The sequence below is a fragment of the Stegodyphus dumicola genome, chromosome 1, assembly GCF_044657685.1.
Source record: "Stegodyphus dumicola isolate Sdum_Otavi_A_Nest chromosome 1, ASM4465768v1".
Taxonomy (NCBI): Eukaryota; Metazoa; Arthropoda; class Arachnida; order Araneae; family Eresidae; genus Stegodyphus; species Stegodyphus dumicola.
The window spans coordinates 263,430,443-263,448,275 of NC_140768.1; the positions used below are offsets into that span (position 1 = coordinate 263,430,443).

A 17,833-nucleotide genomic window follows, 5' to 3' on the forward strand; every position below is an offset into this window, starting at 1 on the left:
AGTTAGCAATTAGACAAAAGGAAATGAAATTGAAATTTATTTTAAAACGGATTTCTAGGAATGCTTTAATTTATTAAAATGAAACAGAAGTAATTTTCTGAATGACTGTAATCTAGATATTAATAATTTGTAAGTACAGTCAAAAGTCGTTAATCCGGACTCGTCGGGACTTCGGCGATTCCGGATTATCGATTTTTCCGGATTATAGATCATCAGTTTAAATCGCGTAAGATGGCATGCAGAAATTCTAAAATTAAAAATATGAAACCGTAATTTATGAAATAAAGAACAATTATGATCTAAAAGGTATCAAAATTTACAAAAAAAAAAAAAAAAAAAAAAAAAAAGAGCTTAATATTTATTTGTTTACTTTATTAAATATTTCTTTCAATGTAAGTTGTTTAAGTTGCTTCGTTTTATGTGATAATACTTTCTCTTTAATTCTATAAACAGACATAATTTTTTGTTCATTTACAAAGTTCCGCTGTTCAAGTCCCGTTAATTGCTGTGCCGAGAATACCGACTAAATTGTCAATCGAAATTTTTTCGTTTTCACTAACCTCTCTGTCACCTTCTTCATGTCTTTATCCAGTTTTTGCAGCAATTTCACTTTTTGTTTGATGGACATCGAAACATACTTGTACGATTTTTGTACATATTTTGTACGATCCTTTGAGAGCTCCAGATTCGGAAATTCTATTTGATATAATCGAAAGTTCAAGTTTACTTTTATAAAATTGCTCTTACAGTCTGCAAAAAAATAATAAGCCGGATCCAATTCGAAGATTAAGGAACAACGCAATCATCAACATTAACTGAAATAGATAATTAGATCATTTTAGATTATACCGTCCGTTATACATAAAACGCGCATGCGAAAACGTATTCTGCGCTTGCGCACACGCTAATGCGCAGTCGTAAGAGGTCTTACGCGCAGGGTCCGGATTATAGATCATTCTGGATTATGGGTGTCCGAATTAATGACTTTTGACTGTATATGATAAATGGAAATTTACTTATTTTAAAACAAATTTCATCATTTCTTATAATGGAACAAGAGACGTAAGTTTATAAATAACAATAATTTAAATATTAATAATTCATACATAAATCACATCATTTAAGTAATAAAATAATGCATTTTATACAAAATAAATATTCTAGGATAGGACAGCAACAGAGGAATCTTGTTGAATATTCTGATTACTCAGCTATTGATGACACTGGCATTCTTTTACAATTCTTTTTCACTGTATTAGCAGATTTTGAATTTTCACTATACTGCTTTCTAATTTGTAGCAAAATATGCTGTAACTTAGTGCAATATAGGCATGTAAGCTATTACTCAAAAAGTTCTATTCTTGTCACTATAAAAAAATTCCTTGCTTCAGTTGGAAATGCAGGAATTTTTCAACTACCGATATTTACTTTGATTACGGAATTGAAAAAATTTCTGGAGAGTAAATGGCACACATAATATTAAAATGATAAACAAAATAAAATAATCTTATTACTCATGCTATCTCCCATATAGTAGATATAAGCGAAAAGAGCCTAGTGGAACACTACCAATCATTAGATGTTGTTTCTGTCATTAATTATTTATTCATTTAGAAAAAATATACAGAATATGATATAAAAACACAATTAACGTAATATTTAAAAGAAAATTTAAAGGATATGTTCGAATTTTAGAGGTTGTGTTAATAAAAATAATAAGTACATATAGTAAATTTATATAAGATAATATAATTATATATATAAAATATTATGTAATAAAGAGAGATTGTAAAAAAAAAAATTGAAATTCTGAAATTTCCTAAATATTTCAGAGGCTCTGCAATGCAAAGAAATCATTATACTGCAAGTTCATATAATACGACTCAAAATTCAGCTATGTAAAGAATGAAATATTTAATAGAAAAAGATAACAAATATTCTGTGAATTATTTATATTACTTACGAAAGTTTACAGTCATTGTAATGTATGGGTGACGCCAACCAACAAGATGTACCGAGGGTGCTAACTCTCAATCTGAGAGCCATCAAAAGCTTAGTTTCCAGGGGGGAGACTTACAGAGAGGTCATAAATAAGAGGAAGGGTTGTGAGAGCCGTTAATGAAAACGAAATTAACTTATATTAATGAATGTACACTGCACAAAGAAAAGGGTTGAGGACTGTTCTATATCTCCCGTTCTACTGGGCCGATTGACAAAATTCAAATTGCGTTTTTCATGTATCGAAAGCGCGAAGTTAAAAAGTTATGCTCTATGCTAAAGCGAAGTTATGCTCTATGCTCGCAGCTTAGATATACATTGTAACTAAGATTGATTAGTAAAGAAATAAAAGATGTATGTACACCTTGCAGGAAAAAAAGGAACAGTTCTATATCTCCCGTTCTACTGGACCGATTGTCAAAATTTTACTTTTGTTTTCCATGTCTCGAAAGGTTTAGGATATATATTAGATTTATATATAGCATTGTTCTAACATAGTTATTTTGACACAAAATAGGACTTTTTCTGAAATAACATACCAATTTTTTCCATATTTCAATTCTACGACTCAAATTATGCATGCATGCAGGGGAATGCATGCAGGAGCTGGCAGTCATGGCACCATCTGTCCTAACTAGTGTTTTATTTGAGAATAAGATTTCTTTGCAATACTTGTAACTACAAATGTGTGTGGCAAACTTTATACTTTCACGATCAAGACAAACATGTACTTGAAGTTCAAAGGTAAGCACAAAAGAGATTTTTAACTCTCTGATTATATATTCTTATAACACAAGTTTCAAAATGCAGAACATTATATTAACACTGCAATGCATTTAATTAATACATGTGAATATAACAAATACAAAAGACACATAGCAAGTTTAAAAATATAACCACTAAAATCGCTGAAAAATTTAGATTTCAGAAGAAATTTTCACAATTTTTTTAACCCGCGAGAATGCACGTCGGGCCTGCGAGGCCCGGTCGTTACAAAAACGTAATACAAAAATTTCTCTCTTGGGTGAAATTTTTCGACCTTCTCAGTAGCATTTAAGGTCATGTACTTGTCACTCACAAGCATTTCCGAAATTTAACCCTTCATCTTTTCTAAGAAACTGAGTAACCGGGCTTCCCAGCCCCGAGGCGCGCGCTTTCATTGTCATTTAAAATTGTGAAAGAAATCAGGCAATTGCTATTTGAGTTATGACGATGAAATGAAAAGACTACAGAAACTATTAGCCGAAGTGTTGACTGATGAAGATACAATTAATGAAGAGGACGAAGAAATAGTTGGTGAAGAACAGTTTAGTGATCACCAATCGAATTATGAAGAGGCATTAGACTCAAGCGCTGAATCTAGTAATGAATTAAGTAATTTTGTGTCCGTCAGCGAATTGTTATCTTTGCAAATATAATGTGACAAAATGGAATAAAAAAGAACTTGCTGTGAGAACTCTTGCTCACAAGATTGTGAGAAAATTGCTCGGAAATGTTTGTGAAGCAAAATTTGTGTCATCCCCTATAAATTCTTGGCAGCTGCTTATGGATAAAATAATAGTAAAAATCCTAGTAGATTGTGCAAACATTTATATTGAATCCATTGCCATCAGATTTGGAAGATACAGAGAGAAGCTCGATAGAGATGAATGATTTGTAAGATAGAGAGAGATACACAAATATTACAGAAATCAGAACATTTATCGGTCTTCTTTATTTTGGAGGACACCACAAGGCTTCTCATGTAAATGTTGTCTACCTTTGGGTGACTGGCGGAATGGTGCTTGACATTTTTCATCAAACAATGTCTAACAAACGTTTTTTATTTCTAATAAGATGTTTGAGATTTCATGACATAAGAGATCGCTTTTCGAGAAGGGAAATAAATAAACTGGCTCAGATAAGATATGTCTTTGAAACGTTCATTGAAAATTGCAAAAAAGTTACATAACGGACCGAAAATCACAAATTTGCTGCGCTATGTACGTGAAAAATGTTTGTGGTAAACATAGCACGAGTATTTGCAAAAAAATGTGAAATGTAAGTTTTATTTTGAAATTATTGCTGTAAAAATCTAATATTGCATAAATTAGTAATAAATTTCATTTGCGCTCAAAAAGAAATCAGTTTAATTTTTGTTGTTAATGATAATTAATTTCAATCTTAAAATTGTTTTAAAATACAATTTTATTAGACTTATTAACTTAAAAGTATATTTTTATATTTATACACTCTTTTTTTATTATTTAACTGTTTTTCTTCAATTACACAAGCAATTTTATTTTTGTTTTGTTAAGAGAAACGCTTCGGGCCTACGGAGCCCGATGCACACTAAAAGTAGCGCGCGTCTTCGCGGGTTAAATTTCAAATTTCTGAAGTAACTTAGATTTTTAACAAACTTTTATAGAAAATGATATAAAATCAGAGATTTTATACAGCTTAAAAAAAATAAAGCCATTCTATACTTACCAAAGATTTTGTAAAAGGCCGAACAATAGCAAAAAGCAGTCTGTACAACCACCAGCTACGTGATAGATAACTGCTAACAACATTACCTGGATGCACTGCATTTGAAAACACATTTTTTCCAGATAAACGTCTGTTCAGTTCATTAGAAAATAAAAGATTGCAAAGTTTTGAATCATTGTATGTAACAATTGATATAAAGCCTTTAGCTGTTGTTTTGGGAGACAAACGATCTTCAGAAATATTTTCTTTATTAATATATGAAAATCTATAAATAAAAGTTTTTATAAATATTTTTATAAGTGCATTACAAAATAAATATTCATAATAATAAAAATACAAGAATACACTTTACTCAAACTATTTTGGGCAGCTATTCTTTATGTAAAAAAAAATGAATAAACATTAATGACACAGCCTCCTAAAAAAAACACTATCTTGAAAATAATTACTAGAAAAAATATTAGCAGCTCAGTAATAAACACTTTTTAAAAATTTTCTGGGTACTAAAATAATTATTTTCATTTCTTTTAAGGTAAATAAAATACCTGAAAGAACATAAAATATACTTTCAAAAAAATATTTATATTACACAGTAATATAAATAGGCAGTTCTAAATGCTATACAGTAAAAAAAAATATGTTTTATAAATATGTTTATAAGCTAGGAAATTCTGATATGCATGTGACATAGAAATGAATTTTTTAATTTGGTTTCTATGAAGAAAAATGGAAAAGTAATATAGACATATAATGGAAACAGAATTGAAAACATAGTCAATCATACAAAGCGAAATTTACATATTTAACATTCCCAGTTTCCCTTTCAGAGATAAAAATTGGCACTGTAATATAAATATTTAATAATTATTTTTATATTACAATAACAATACATTGAATAATAGATACACTTCATTTTTTTTTTTTTTTAATTCTTCGAATTGAGCTGCCATCTCTCTCTTTTTTAATAAGTGTGAAACTTAGCAAATCCAAGTGAGAAAAAGAAATTCAAAATCTTTGTTCATTCCACAATGAAATAGAAAAGGAATTAAACATGAGATACACATACAGTTGAACACATTCACCAAAAGAAAATCATCTTCATTAATAAGTCATATGGCAAATAAGATATATAATTAAAACATACATATGATAGCTACGTGCCTATGATTGATATGAAACAGTTTTACTTTTCCATAATTATAAGGTTTTAATAAAAAACATAAAAAATCTGCAGTTGAAACTGAAGGATAAAATTTACAATGCATTGCAGAACAGTAAAATTTAGAATATCCAGTTATGCATTAAATATAATAAAACAGTTTCAAAAAATTTTATGCATTAACTACAATAAAATAGTTTAAAAGAATTTAGATTTAATGTAATTATTTCATGAAAATACCCAAAGAATACAAACTCATACATAGAGGAGGGAAAAGTTAAATCAGTATAAATTAAAGATTCTGTAATTCTTTGGAAATTGAACAACAAAAATTTTAAATGAAAAGAAAAATTATACCGGTGACTTTCAGAAGAAACAACTACTACTCTGCATGGGGCTGATTTGATCAGTATTGGTGTTAATAATTTTACCAAATAAAAATGTCCTAAATGATTCACTTGGAATGTTGTTTCAAAACCATCTTCTGTTATAGAGTACGGAAGACCAAAAACACCAGCATTTAATATTAGCATATGAATAGGCCTAAAATGAACGAAACAGAAAAGTTAAAATTTGTACGTTAATAACTAACATATTTAAAAAGGAACATAATGTATATAAATCAACCTTTGTCATAGGCATGAATATGATAATTAGAGCATTCTGGTTTTAACATATTACTTTGTTTGAGTAGTAAATATAATGGTTTATAATTAGGATGCAAATCTTTTTTCAAAACACGACAATATTTCACTTCTAGCATAAAAGAGAAGAAAATCTATTTTCATATATACACCTAAGAATCGCAAACTGAATTAAAGATGGAACAAAAAGGAGAGTAAAGAATAAAAGAAGGAAAGATAGAAATACCAAACAGAATAAAACTGAAAATCTTTTTTGTATATGTTTTTTGTTCTTGCCAAAAAAATTCTAAAACAATCATATATTCATTTCAGTTTACACTTATTACAGTTCCTTATAAAACAAAAGTTGAGTTTTTAGCTTTGAAATAAAGATACAAATTTTTATTTTTCAAAATTATAAAATATTTAATTTTTGCCACTTTAGTTTTTTGACTCAAATTGTTTCAGATATAAAAAAATAAATCACTTACAGAACTATTGAAGAAAGCAAATAACATTGTTGTAAAGGTTATAATGATTAAAGTTTAAAAGAAAATTATTAAAATTTTCGTTAATGATTATAAATAATTTTTAAACATCGTAATATATCTAAGCCCTGCTTAGCTTTTATTTTCTTCAGAACACACAATAACAAGAAAATAAAATACATTACTGAGTTTTAGGGATCAAATTTTTTCTAAATGGCCCAAACAGCTGTAAAAATATTTTCTTTTCAAGCCTTATCCACATATTATAATTTAACATAAATAATAAATTCAAGCAAGTCATATGCTCTAACATCGCCCCCCCCCTCAAAAAAAAACTCACAACAAAAAAAGGAAAATGAAAGAGCTTTGAGATCAAAGGTATTTGTAAATATTTGCTGAAAATATATCTATACTCTTTAAAAATCTCTCAGTAAAAATTGCATAGAATTACATTAAGTTAATCTAACCAGTGATGATGATTTAGATCTTTACAAACTCGGAAAAGATTATAGTCTTCAATTTGCATTACAGTTGTGGATATTTAAATTGTTACACCTGTAAGAATGCCAAGTTTTGAATCAACTTTGCATTAAATCAATTTTGTAACCTTTGGCTACTAAGTTTTAAAATGGGAGCTGACTGTAAAGTTATATTACCATATCTGGATCACTGATCCTATTAAGCATGAGACAAGCATTTTTTGGTCAAAGTTCTGATTTATAAAAAGGTTACTTTGTAATCTTCTCAAGTTTTCCTAATTATCTTCAGGCACAGCAATAATTTGCTCCAAATCTGTTAGAAGTTTGGATACCAGTTTATGTTACCAAAGAAAATCATACTCTACATTGACATCAAAAGAAAAACACAAACAATGGATGAAGATAAACCAAATTTTAGTCTGATACCGAGATCATAGATTCCACTGGCACCAGTAAATCCGTAAGGTTTTGGGTTCATCATGTATATGATGTGAGCGCTAGTGAAACCCACAGATAATTTTAATGGTAGAAGTTTTATAATGAGCTTTTTTGAACAACTAGATACTCATTTTCTGCTTTACCAGCCGAAAAGGTATAAAAGTTCACCATAAATCGTCACACTCTGAAGGCAGGCACTGAGCTGGTACAAAGGCATTGGTAAGTTTTTGTTGGGTGAACCAGTCAGTGAGAATTTTATGTTCAACATATTCAAAGCCACCCTTGGAAAAGCATTTTCCATTGTCATAGATAGGGTGAAATAAGAGGCAGAACTACTTAACAGACACCAGATTAAAGTCATAGAACTGACTGTGTTTATACTGAGAAAAATACAACTGGTAAACTTGATGTATGGAAAATGCCTGATGCAGAGGTCGTACAAATAATGTTGCTTAGTCTACTGCTGTATATTCAGAATTTTGTGGAATTGCAAAATCTGAGCATATTAGGAAAAAAAAATTTTTTTGAGCTTGCAGTGAAGTTTGAAAGTAGAAGGATAGCAGAAAGTATGTGTACATCAGGATGTGACTGGATATCGAGCGGATATTTTCACAGGCCTATAGAGCAAGAAAGCCCATGGTTTGATTGTAGTAAAATTTTTGAGAATAGAAAGAAATTTTCATCTGTGTATGGTGATCGCTAAGATAAATCACAAAAGACAAAACATGGGAGAGACAGAAAAAATTTAAACTAATAAGGGTGCTGAAATGCAGAGGGTAGAGGTATTCTTGATGGAGAAAAATCCCTCTTGGATTCATTTAAATATGATGACAATATAAAATCTGGCACAGCCAGTTATTCGAATTCTATTAAACTATGCACTAGTAGATGCATTATTGGATACAAGGGTGCAAAGTAGTTTTTTGTCAGAACATTTTTAGAAAGAATTTTAAAAGGTATAGAGTATTTGATATTGAAGGAACTGGATTACTGCTGCCCAGAGAAAACAATGTCAACATATAGGAAAGGTTACATTAAATGTACAGGAAAAATTTTTTCTTTGATGTGAAAAACTTCAGGCACATGTTATTTTGTGAATGGATTTTTTAAAAGTGGGGGGTGGGCAAAAATTAATTTTTAGGAAGTGATGATGCAAGTGGACAAGAATAAAGAGGAAAAGAAAAATATCCAGCCTCTGGGCATAGACTTCAAAGAACTGAAGGCATCAGAAAAACTGAAGGTGGTCTAGTTGGTAGACTTTGCTACTTTATCTGATGATGTGCCAAGGTTAAAGTAAGTCATAAACCACATCAGACACATAGGAAACAGCTAGTCCTGTCAAGTAAAGCCCTATTTCTATGACAAGTTAAAGAACAAATAATTAAAAACACATCCAAGAGATATTAAAAAATAAAATTATTATCCCCATAAGTAGTCCTTACACTAGCTCTGTTGTACAATGCAAAAAGAAGAATAATCTCCCACCGACAATCATAAAGCATGGTGTTTTGCAATCGACTATCAAAAATTAAATAGTATACCTAAATATCCAGTTTATCTATTGCCCATAACTGAAGAAATAATTATAAAAATTAAGTCAACGAAATAAATTACCATGCTAGATATTACCACAGGATTTACACTAAGTAAGATCTAGCATGGAACCTAGGGTATTTTCAAATATGTGTAAAACCACAGGATGTGCCAAAAAACAGATGTTTAGGCCTTCCAATTGGCTTACATACAGAACTCACCATGTTTCAAAGTACCACAGACATTATATAGGCCATAGACCTGTACTTAGAAAATCTATGTTTATTTACCTAGATGATATAATTGTAACCAGTGAGACTCTAGACCCGCATTTCCCAACGTGGGTCCACGCCCCAAAGGGGGGCGATTTGATTGTAAAGTGGCACAATTCAAAAATGGACTCGACACAAGTTTAACCCTTTTGCTCTGGGCCATTTAAATGCAATGCTAAATTTCGGTGCCAAAATTGAAAGAAAAAAGCAAATTCTTAAATAATTGCAGCCAATAAATATTATAAATTCATTTCATGAGACCAAAATATCAACTGTGTTTTTGGCATTGTCGAGTTAACCTCCCTGCGACAGACGGAAGGCTCCGTGTGTACCCGACTCGGAAGCAGTTGAGTCAAAAAAGTGGCGCTATAAGCCAAGATCAGTCGCAAAGGTCATGGGTCAGCTGACGATGCCAACTGAGTCTGAGAAGCATTTCTTTTCTTCACAGCCACGTGTGTATTTAGTCGTAGATTTCGTATTAATTTAGGCTTTTTTTAAAATTAATGTTATCATTTTTTATGGAGTTGAAGGGGTAAAGGAAGATTCTGCTTTTAATTTAAGTTATATTATGCTATTGTTTACTCTAACATTTTCTGATATAACAGCCAAATTCATTTACTTCTGAATATTTAATTCGTAAAAATCTCTTTATTTTTTTCTACTTATCATTCATTAACTGTTCGTGAACATAGCTAACATTTGAGATGAGATAATGAATATCGTGTTTCATGCATAAATTTTTCATAACTCAAATCATATCTTTTATTGATTCTTAAATTATAAAATATTAATTTTAAATACTATTCTGATTTATTTCTTTAAATTACAGTTTTGTATTAATAAATGCAAATTTAAAATTTTTTTTGTATTTTTTCATTTAAGTTATTTATTTTTGCATTACATTTCATACATAAGTTTGAAATTGTTATGATGTTTATGTTTTCAGTCTAATTAGAAGTTGATAAAACTAGTCAAAAATAAACAAATATATACTTGAATTTATTTTCTTATTGAAATATTTTGTTAATTTTAAATACTTTTTTCTTAAACTGCTTTGAATTTTTACTTGATATTTACGCCTTTAATTAGTACTTATACTATTGCTATCTTTAAATTCAATCTTTGCAAAAATTCTATGAAAAGTAAAACAAATTATTATATGAAACTTTACCTGCATCAAATTTGTCAAATGGAAAAAATATTATTTTCCGGTGGCAGTGTGGTAAATGTGTTATATACATTTAAATAAATATTTTTTTTTAATATACGTTTACTCTATGTCACATTAAATTAATTTTAACACATAGTTTTAAATTGATTTTATATATATTTCTTTCAGCCAATAGTAAAATGAGTGGTGCAAACAAGAAAAACGTTCGTCAATATTGGAAGGAATATTTAAAATTTGGGTTCATACCTGCAGTCCACGATGAGCGGTTTCCTTTTTGTCTTTTATGCCAGCAATGCTTGACCAACGAATCAATGAAACCAGGTCATCTTGAGGTGCATTTGAAGGCAAAGCATAATGCTCATATTAATTCACATTTGAATTACTTTCAAATTTTAGAGAAAAATTTTGAAAAGAGGACAACAGTAAAGTCTCTATTTACTGCTCACACTTCAACTCATAATCGTATTCTTAAGGCTAGTTATCAAATTTCTTTATTTATCGCTAAATCTGGAAAAAATCATACTATAGGAGGGAATTTAATAAAACCATCAATATCAGCATTTCTTAAAATGATTCTTGAAAAAGATGACAAAGATGTAAAAGCTATGCCACTCAGTAACAATACTGTTAGTAGAAGAATAGACGAAATAAGTGAAGATATTGAAAAACAATTTGTTGAAAAGTTGAAAACAAGAAAATTCTCAGTGCAAATAGATGAATCAACTTTGAGAGGCAGTGAGGCATGCCTCTCAAAGTTATCTAACTTACGTAAGAGTATTAAAAAGTATCTAACTTATGTAAGACCTCAAAACCTCTCAAAGTATCTAACTTACGTAAGATAAATTGATAAAGGGCATTTTCATGAGGAAATGTTGTTCTGTAAAAGATTAGAAAGCACCATTACCTCCAAAGATCTATATAATAAGCTAAAAAACTACTTAGATGTCAATAATATACCAATGAAAAATATGACATCTTGTGCTGCAGATGGTGCACCTAATATGATGGGCAAGAAAAATGGCTATAAAAGATGAGAATCCAGAAATGATTCTTGTGCATTGTGTTATTCATAGCGAAAACTTGGTAGCTAAAAACATCTCGCCTGTTCTAAATGAAGTACTACATTCAGTAATAAAGTGTATCAATGCTATTAAAGCTAATGCCAAATGTGAGCATCTCTTCAAGCTATTTTGTGAAGAACAAAATGCAGACCATGTGAGACTTTTACTTGACACTGAAGTAAGATGGCTCTGTAAAGGGAACTGCTTGAAAAGATTTATGGAACTGTTTGATACTCTTAGTGATTTTTTAAGTGACAAACCTGAAATAAAGTATCTGTTAACAGTTGATAGTAAAGCATTTGTGACTTATTTAGCCGATATCTTTGAAAAACTAAATATATTAAATAAGCAACTTAGAGGAACAAATAAAACTCTTGTTGATGCAAAAGCAAAGATATTTGGTTTCATTACCTATTGAGTTATGTCAGAAATATATTAACAACAAAAACTTTGAACAGTTTCATTGGCTCCAAAAATGTGAAGTAACTGATACCACTTTACTTGTTATTGTTGATCATCTGAAAATTCCATCGGCTGTCTTAAAAGAAAGATTTTCTGATTTAAAACAAATTGATTTTCCAGCATGGATGATGCAGCCAATGTTATTGAATGTATCTGATATATCAAATATGCAGTATCAAGAACTCGCAGAAATGCAAAATGATGAGTAAGTTAAAACTTTATTTAATATAAAAGGAGCGATGGCATGCCTTTGTGAGGAAACAGATATCAAATACCCAAATTTAACCAAATGTGCAAGAAAACTATTGTTACCGTTTCCATCTTCTTATTTAGCTGAATGTGGATTTAGTGCTGTAAATGATTTACTGGTAAAAAAAAAAAAAAAAAAAAAAAAAAAATTATCTGGATATAACAGAACGGGAAGACTTGAGACTGAAGCTAACCAAACTGGAACCTAACTTAAAATCTCTGTGCAGCAAGCATCAAGCGCAATGATCTCACTAAATTAAAATATTAAATTCTTATAGAAAAATATTTATTAAAATGATTTCGAATTTGAATTTTAGTTTTTTATTATATGTTTTGAAAATTTACTTACTGTGTTTCGTTAATAATTTCCCAGTGATTTCTTCCTAAAACCTATCATTTAAGTTTCTTAATTGAACAATTCAATTTTTTAATATTAAAAATTATGTATATGTTACATAGGGGGCATAAGAATTTTAGAAGGGCTTAGGTGGGGCATGGCACAAAAAAGGGTGGGAAACACTGCTCTAGACGAACATATTCAAGATTTACATGAAGTGTTTTTGTTTCTAAAAGAAACAGGGTTTGAAATAAATGTGTCCAAATGCAAATTTGTGGCAAAAACTTACATACGATATCTCAGAAAAAATCAAGACGGAAATTCCAAAATAGTTTCAATAAAAACAAAGATTTTGCCCATAGAACTGAACCATTGTTAAAACTTAAAAAGAAAGAAATCCAGGTTTACCTCATAAACCTAAGTAAACACAGCATTCCAAAGATTAAAAGCTGCATTGAATCAAGCACCAGTATTAAAATTCTTTGATGCCAATGGGGCATTAGAAATCGTTGCAGATGTATCAGATTTCGTGGTAGAAGCCATGCTAATGCAAGATGGACCGCCAGTGGCACATTTTAGTAACACACTTAATACAGCTCAAAGAAATTATATGACTACAGAAAAAGAAACATTAGCTTTTCTTGTGGTGATTTAGAAATTTGGAGTTTATTTTGGGAAATCAGCAGTAAATATTTAAACAGATTATGATGCCTTGGTTCATTCGTACACCAGGAAGAATTTATTACCAAGACTAATCAGATGGGCCTTAACATTCAAGAATACAATTTAATATGTAAAAATACTTCCAGGGAAGAAAATGTACTGATAAATGTTTGGTCAGTATTTAAATTAGATGAAAAGGGAATGACCTCAAATCTGCTATGTTAACTTAAAAAATTTTAGATTCTTGGGAAGCAATCTGAGTTATAAAGAGACCCAGAATTAAAAAATATTTATGCTTACTTGGATCCTGATCATTTTGAACACCAGGATATATTGGTTATCAGAAACAGAGCTGCAAATTATGAAATTATATACAATGCTTTGTATTATTCCAAAGTAACAACAAAAAAATGATGAATTAAGACCAGTTATCCCAGTAAGTTTGAGATTTAGCTGGAATTACATGATGTGCCAATTTCAGGCCATCTCGGGATAAGAAAAATGGTGCAGCACATTTGAGCACATCTGTTTTCCACAGCTACAAAAATTTGTTAGTCAGTACAACAAGTCTTGTAACATCTGAAAATTAGTTAATGGTGTTAAGCCTGGTTGGGTATCTAAATAGCATAAAAGCAACATCCGATAATGAATTAATAGGAATTTGCTTTTTAGGTTCATACCCACATAGTGAGGTTAACAAAAATAGATATTTACTCATTATCACAGATCATTTTTGAAAGTGGGTAAAAACAGCTTTCCTCAAAAGAGCTTCTGCTAAAACTGTTTCAAATTCTTTTTTTTAAATAAATTTAAATAAAAATATGATGCTCCCCAAAAGGTAATTTCAGATAATGGAAAGCAGGTTGTTAATCAAATATTTGAGAATTTATGTTCAGGACTTGTTCGGCACTTTAAGATGTTTCTTTACTGCCCACAATCAAATATTGCAGAACAGGTGACTAGCAATATTGTTAAAATCATTTGCAGCTACATAAAAAACTATCATAAATGCTTATGGGATAGCTATGCCAGTGAATTCACATTTGCCTTGAGGACAATTAAGCATGATACTACCAGAAGGACAGCAACTGAATTATGTTTCTTGGCAAAAAGTTAATTACTAATTTTAATAAACTATTTTTTTGTTCAAAAGGCAGCTGAGGAATTTAAGATGGCAGACATCCAGGACTTGATGGCTAAGGTAACCACAAAATGTGATGAGGCTTGAGTGAAGCAAAAATTTTATTATGATAAAAAAAAAGGCAGAAATTTGATTTTAAGGTGGGAAATAAAGTTTTGAAAATTAAACATTCTCTTTCATGTGTCCCTCAAGATAAAGTGAGGAATTTTGCAACAAATGTGAAGGACCATTCTTGATTGAATGAAAGTGAGGGTTTACTTGAAAACTCCAACTGGAGAATCATTAAAAGCAAATGCGGATCAAATTAAGTGCGATTACAAGCACACAAATATGCCTCTTTTAAAAGATATTTTGCAAGCAGCACTTGGTATCAAAAATGAAGAGCCAGCTGGAGGCTGGAAAAGGTAAAAGAGAAAAGAAAAGACCCAAGTACGAGAGCCAAAAGAAACCAGTCTGCCAGAGAAACAGGGATCCATACAACTGAATTTAAAAAAAAAAATAAAAATAAAAAAAAAAATAAAAAAAAAAATAAAAAAAAACGTTTCTAGGCAGACAGGAAAGTTGCATGGATCCAAGGAGCATTCAAGTAATTAACAATGACCAGGAGGACACCAATTTACGAGGAATCAGGTGATGACAGAAGTTTGGAGTGACAGAGAAAAGTAAGTTACCTATAGCAGAATTAAAATGGAAAACACTTGTGGATGATGAACACTGCTGCAATGGAGAACGTTTCAAAGAAAGCTTGCGATGACACAGCGATAGGAAGCTCAGCCCATGAAGTCCCATGAAAATCAACGGAGGCTGCCTACAGCGAGGCCAGAAGCAACAAAGTAGCTGGCATTGGCAGAATTTCTCTGGCTGGAAAGAAAGTCTACCAGGATCTGCAAAAAAGCTCTGAAGTGGAAAACTACAGTGCCCCCAGAAGCTGAGCAGCGGCTGTACCAAAAATTATCAATTCAACATATGGTCACGTATCCCTTCATGGAATGGATTTTGCAGAAAAGAATGCAAGAGCATCATTGACGCAAAAGATAAGCGAAATTAATTTTCTTTTAAGTATTCGGTTTTGGTTTTAAATCTGAGTTCAGAAGTTGCTGATTTTGAGTTTTTCCTCAAGTGAGAACATTTTAGATGTTTACACATCAAGAAGCTTTTTAATTTAATTGTGTAGTATTAGAATGGTTTTTTAATGTAAAAATGAAATTTTGCCTTTAGTCCAAGAGACTGCTTTGAGAAAGTTGGCATATTTGTAGAACAGATATAAGTAACTTCTATACACACTGATATAAAGTGCAAATTGGGAAATCTTCTGAATATAAATTATTTGTAATGAAGTATGTTTGCTTAATTATTTTAGTAAACATAGAAGTTTTATGTTAACTATGTCTCTGTAGTTAAAATTAGGCTCTCCAATCAGCACTAAAGTTTAATAAAAATTTTAATCTTGGCACATTAGGATTAGTTTGATTTTATAGTGTTTGTTGAAGTCTAGCGTGTCTAAGATATTAATATGTAGGATTTCAGTCACAAGGTAGAAGTTGAAAATACTTGTACAATGGTACGTGCTCCTACATTTCAGTTTACAGCTATATAATAGGGAGGAGAAATAAAATTGTAGCATAGCTGCAAAACATACAAAAGATTCCGACAAAGTTGAAAGGAAAAGGAAAAATATATGAAATGCGTTAGATGTTGTTGTTAAAGTGTTTTTCTTTCCAGATGCCTGGAAAGAGATGAGATATGACTAGAAAAGAATAAACATATCTGTGATGGCCTCAAGAATTGTACAGTGATTTTATCGTCTTTAAACTTAGTTTTAGTTTCAATTTAGAAATTTCTCATTTGCAAAATGTTGGCTCTTATTTAAATTTAAAATCATACCAAGGTCATTAAAGACCTTTAATGCAATTACTTAAATTCTGGTGAGAAACACGGTAATATTAAATTATATTAATCTAACCAATTATTATGATTTAGATCATTACTGTCACTTCTCCCTTCCATTTCCTTACCAGAATGCAAATCCGGTTATTTAAGTCAAGTTTGTTGGATTGTACAATGGAGCATGTTTCTGCATCTCGAGGCCATGTTATTAGGTTTTGCTAACTCAAATAAGATTGTACTCTTCAACCTACATTATAATTACCAAAATTTAAATTGTTACACCTGTGAGAAGTTTTGAGTCAACTTTGCATGAAATCAATTGTGTAGCTTTTGGCTACTAGATTTATTTTAAAATTGGAAATTGATTGTTACCTTATGTTATATTACCACAAGTGGCTAGCTGATTGTGTTTAGCATTTTTATTCCAAGTTCTGATTAGAAGTCTTATTTTTTAATCTTCTCAAATCTTTGCTGTTACCTTGAGACACAGCGATAATTTGCTTTAAGTCAATTAGGAGTTTGGATACCAATTTGTGTTCAAAGAATACCAAACTCTATAACTGATGGAACTCATATAGGATAGAAAAATGAATTGCAACCTTTTGCTGTAGTTTTTTTATGTAGTGTAATGATAATTGAGAAAAAATAAGAAAATTTGAGACCTTGGATTAAATCAGTAGAAATACCAGAAGCTTTGAAAAATGGTCAATTTGGAAAAATTTCGTCAAAGCCCATGATTGATAAATTTCAAAAACTTCTAAATTTTAAATGCTGTCTTAATTATAGCAATATGAAATAAGAAAAATGCTCTTTAAAGAGAAATTATCTGAATTATGGTACAGCATACTAGAACTACCTACTTTTCCCGTAACTCTAATGCCAGTCAGTGACTTTAATAAAATGAAGAACTTGTTAACACAAACTGGTCCATATTTTTCAGGATATAAATTGAAACCTAGATATAATAATTAAAGTATTTTGGTTTCCTTATATTATTTAGTTTGAACACTAAATATGTTTTGTAATTAGGGTGCAGACCTATTTCAATGCTCCTAAATGTACCACCAAGTTTCAATTCATTTTTAATATTAAAGGGCACCCTTTCTGTGTCACAGAGGATATATGTGACCTTTACAAAAGTCAAAAGGGTGTTGACATTTTTATGTTTTTAAACTATATCATAATTAAATCAATAATATCCAAATTCCAACTGTATTTAATGTTTTCTATATAAAGAAATTATTACTACATAACAAACAATTTGAATTTTATAACCCTTTGTTTTAACAAAAAACTTACTTTTTTTCTCTTTCAAATTTTTTGCAGAATTCTGAAACACTTTTCAATTTAGCTAAGTCCAGAGGTAAAAAATGTAAGTTTGAATTTGGCTGAAAATAATAATG

General features: G+C 30.3%; 1 protein-coding gene across 3 annotated transcripts in view; it reads right to left on the bottom strand.

Annotated features, from left to right (window-relative positions):
- Positions 1 to 17,833, bottom strand: part of Wwox (WW domain-containing oxidoreductase) — a 107,833-nt gene that overhangs the window by 5,886 nt on the left and 84,114 nt on the right. For 2 of the 3 annotated variants that reach the window (XM_085827512.1, XM_085827508.1), the window contains 3 exons: positions 17,730 to 17,818; positions 5,984 to 6,169; positions 4,468 to 4,732 (listed from right to left, as the gene is read on the bottom strand). In XM_085827512.1, coding sequence (XP_085683638.1) covers positions 4,468 to 4,732; positions 5,984 to 6,169; positions 17,730 to 17,818 — 540 coding nt within the window. The remainder of the gene's footprint in view (positions 1 to 4,467; positions 4,733 to 5,983; positions 6,170 to 17,729; positions 17,819 to 17,833) is intronic. The other variant, XM_085827520.1, reaches the window with a different exon arrangement.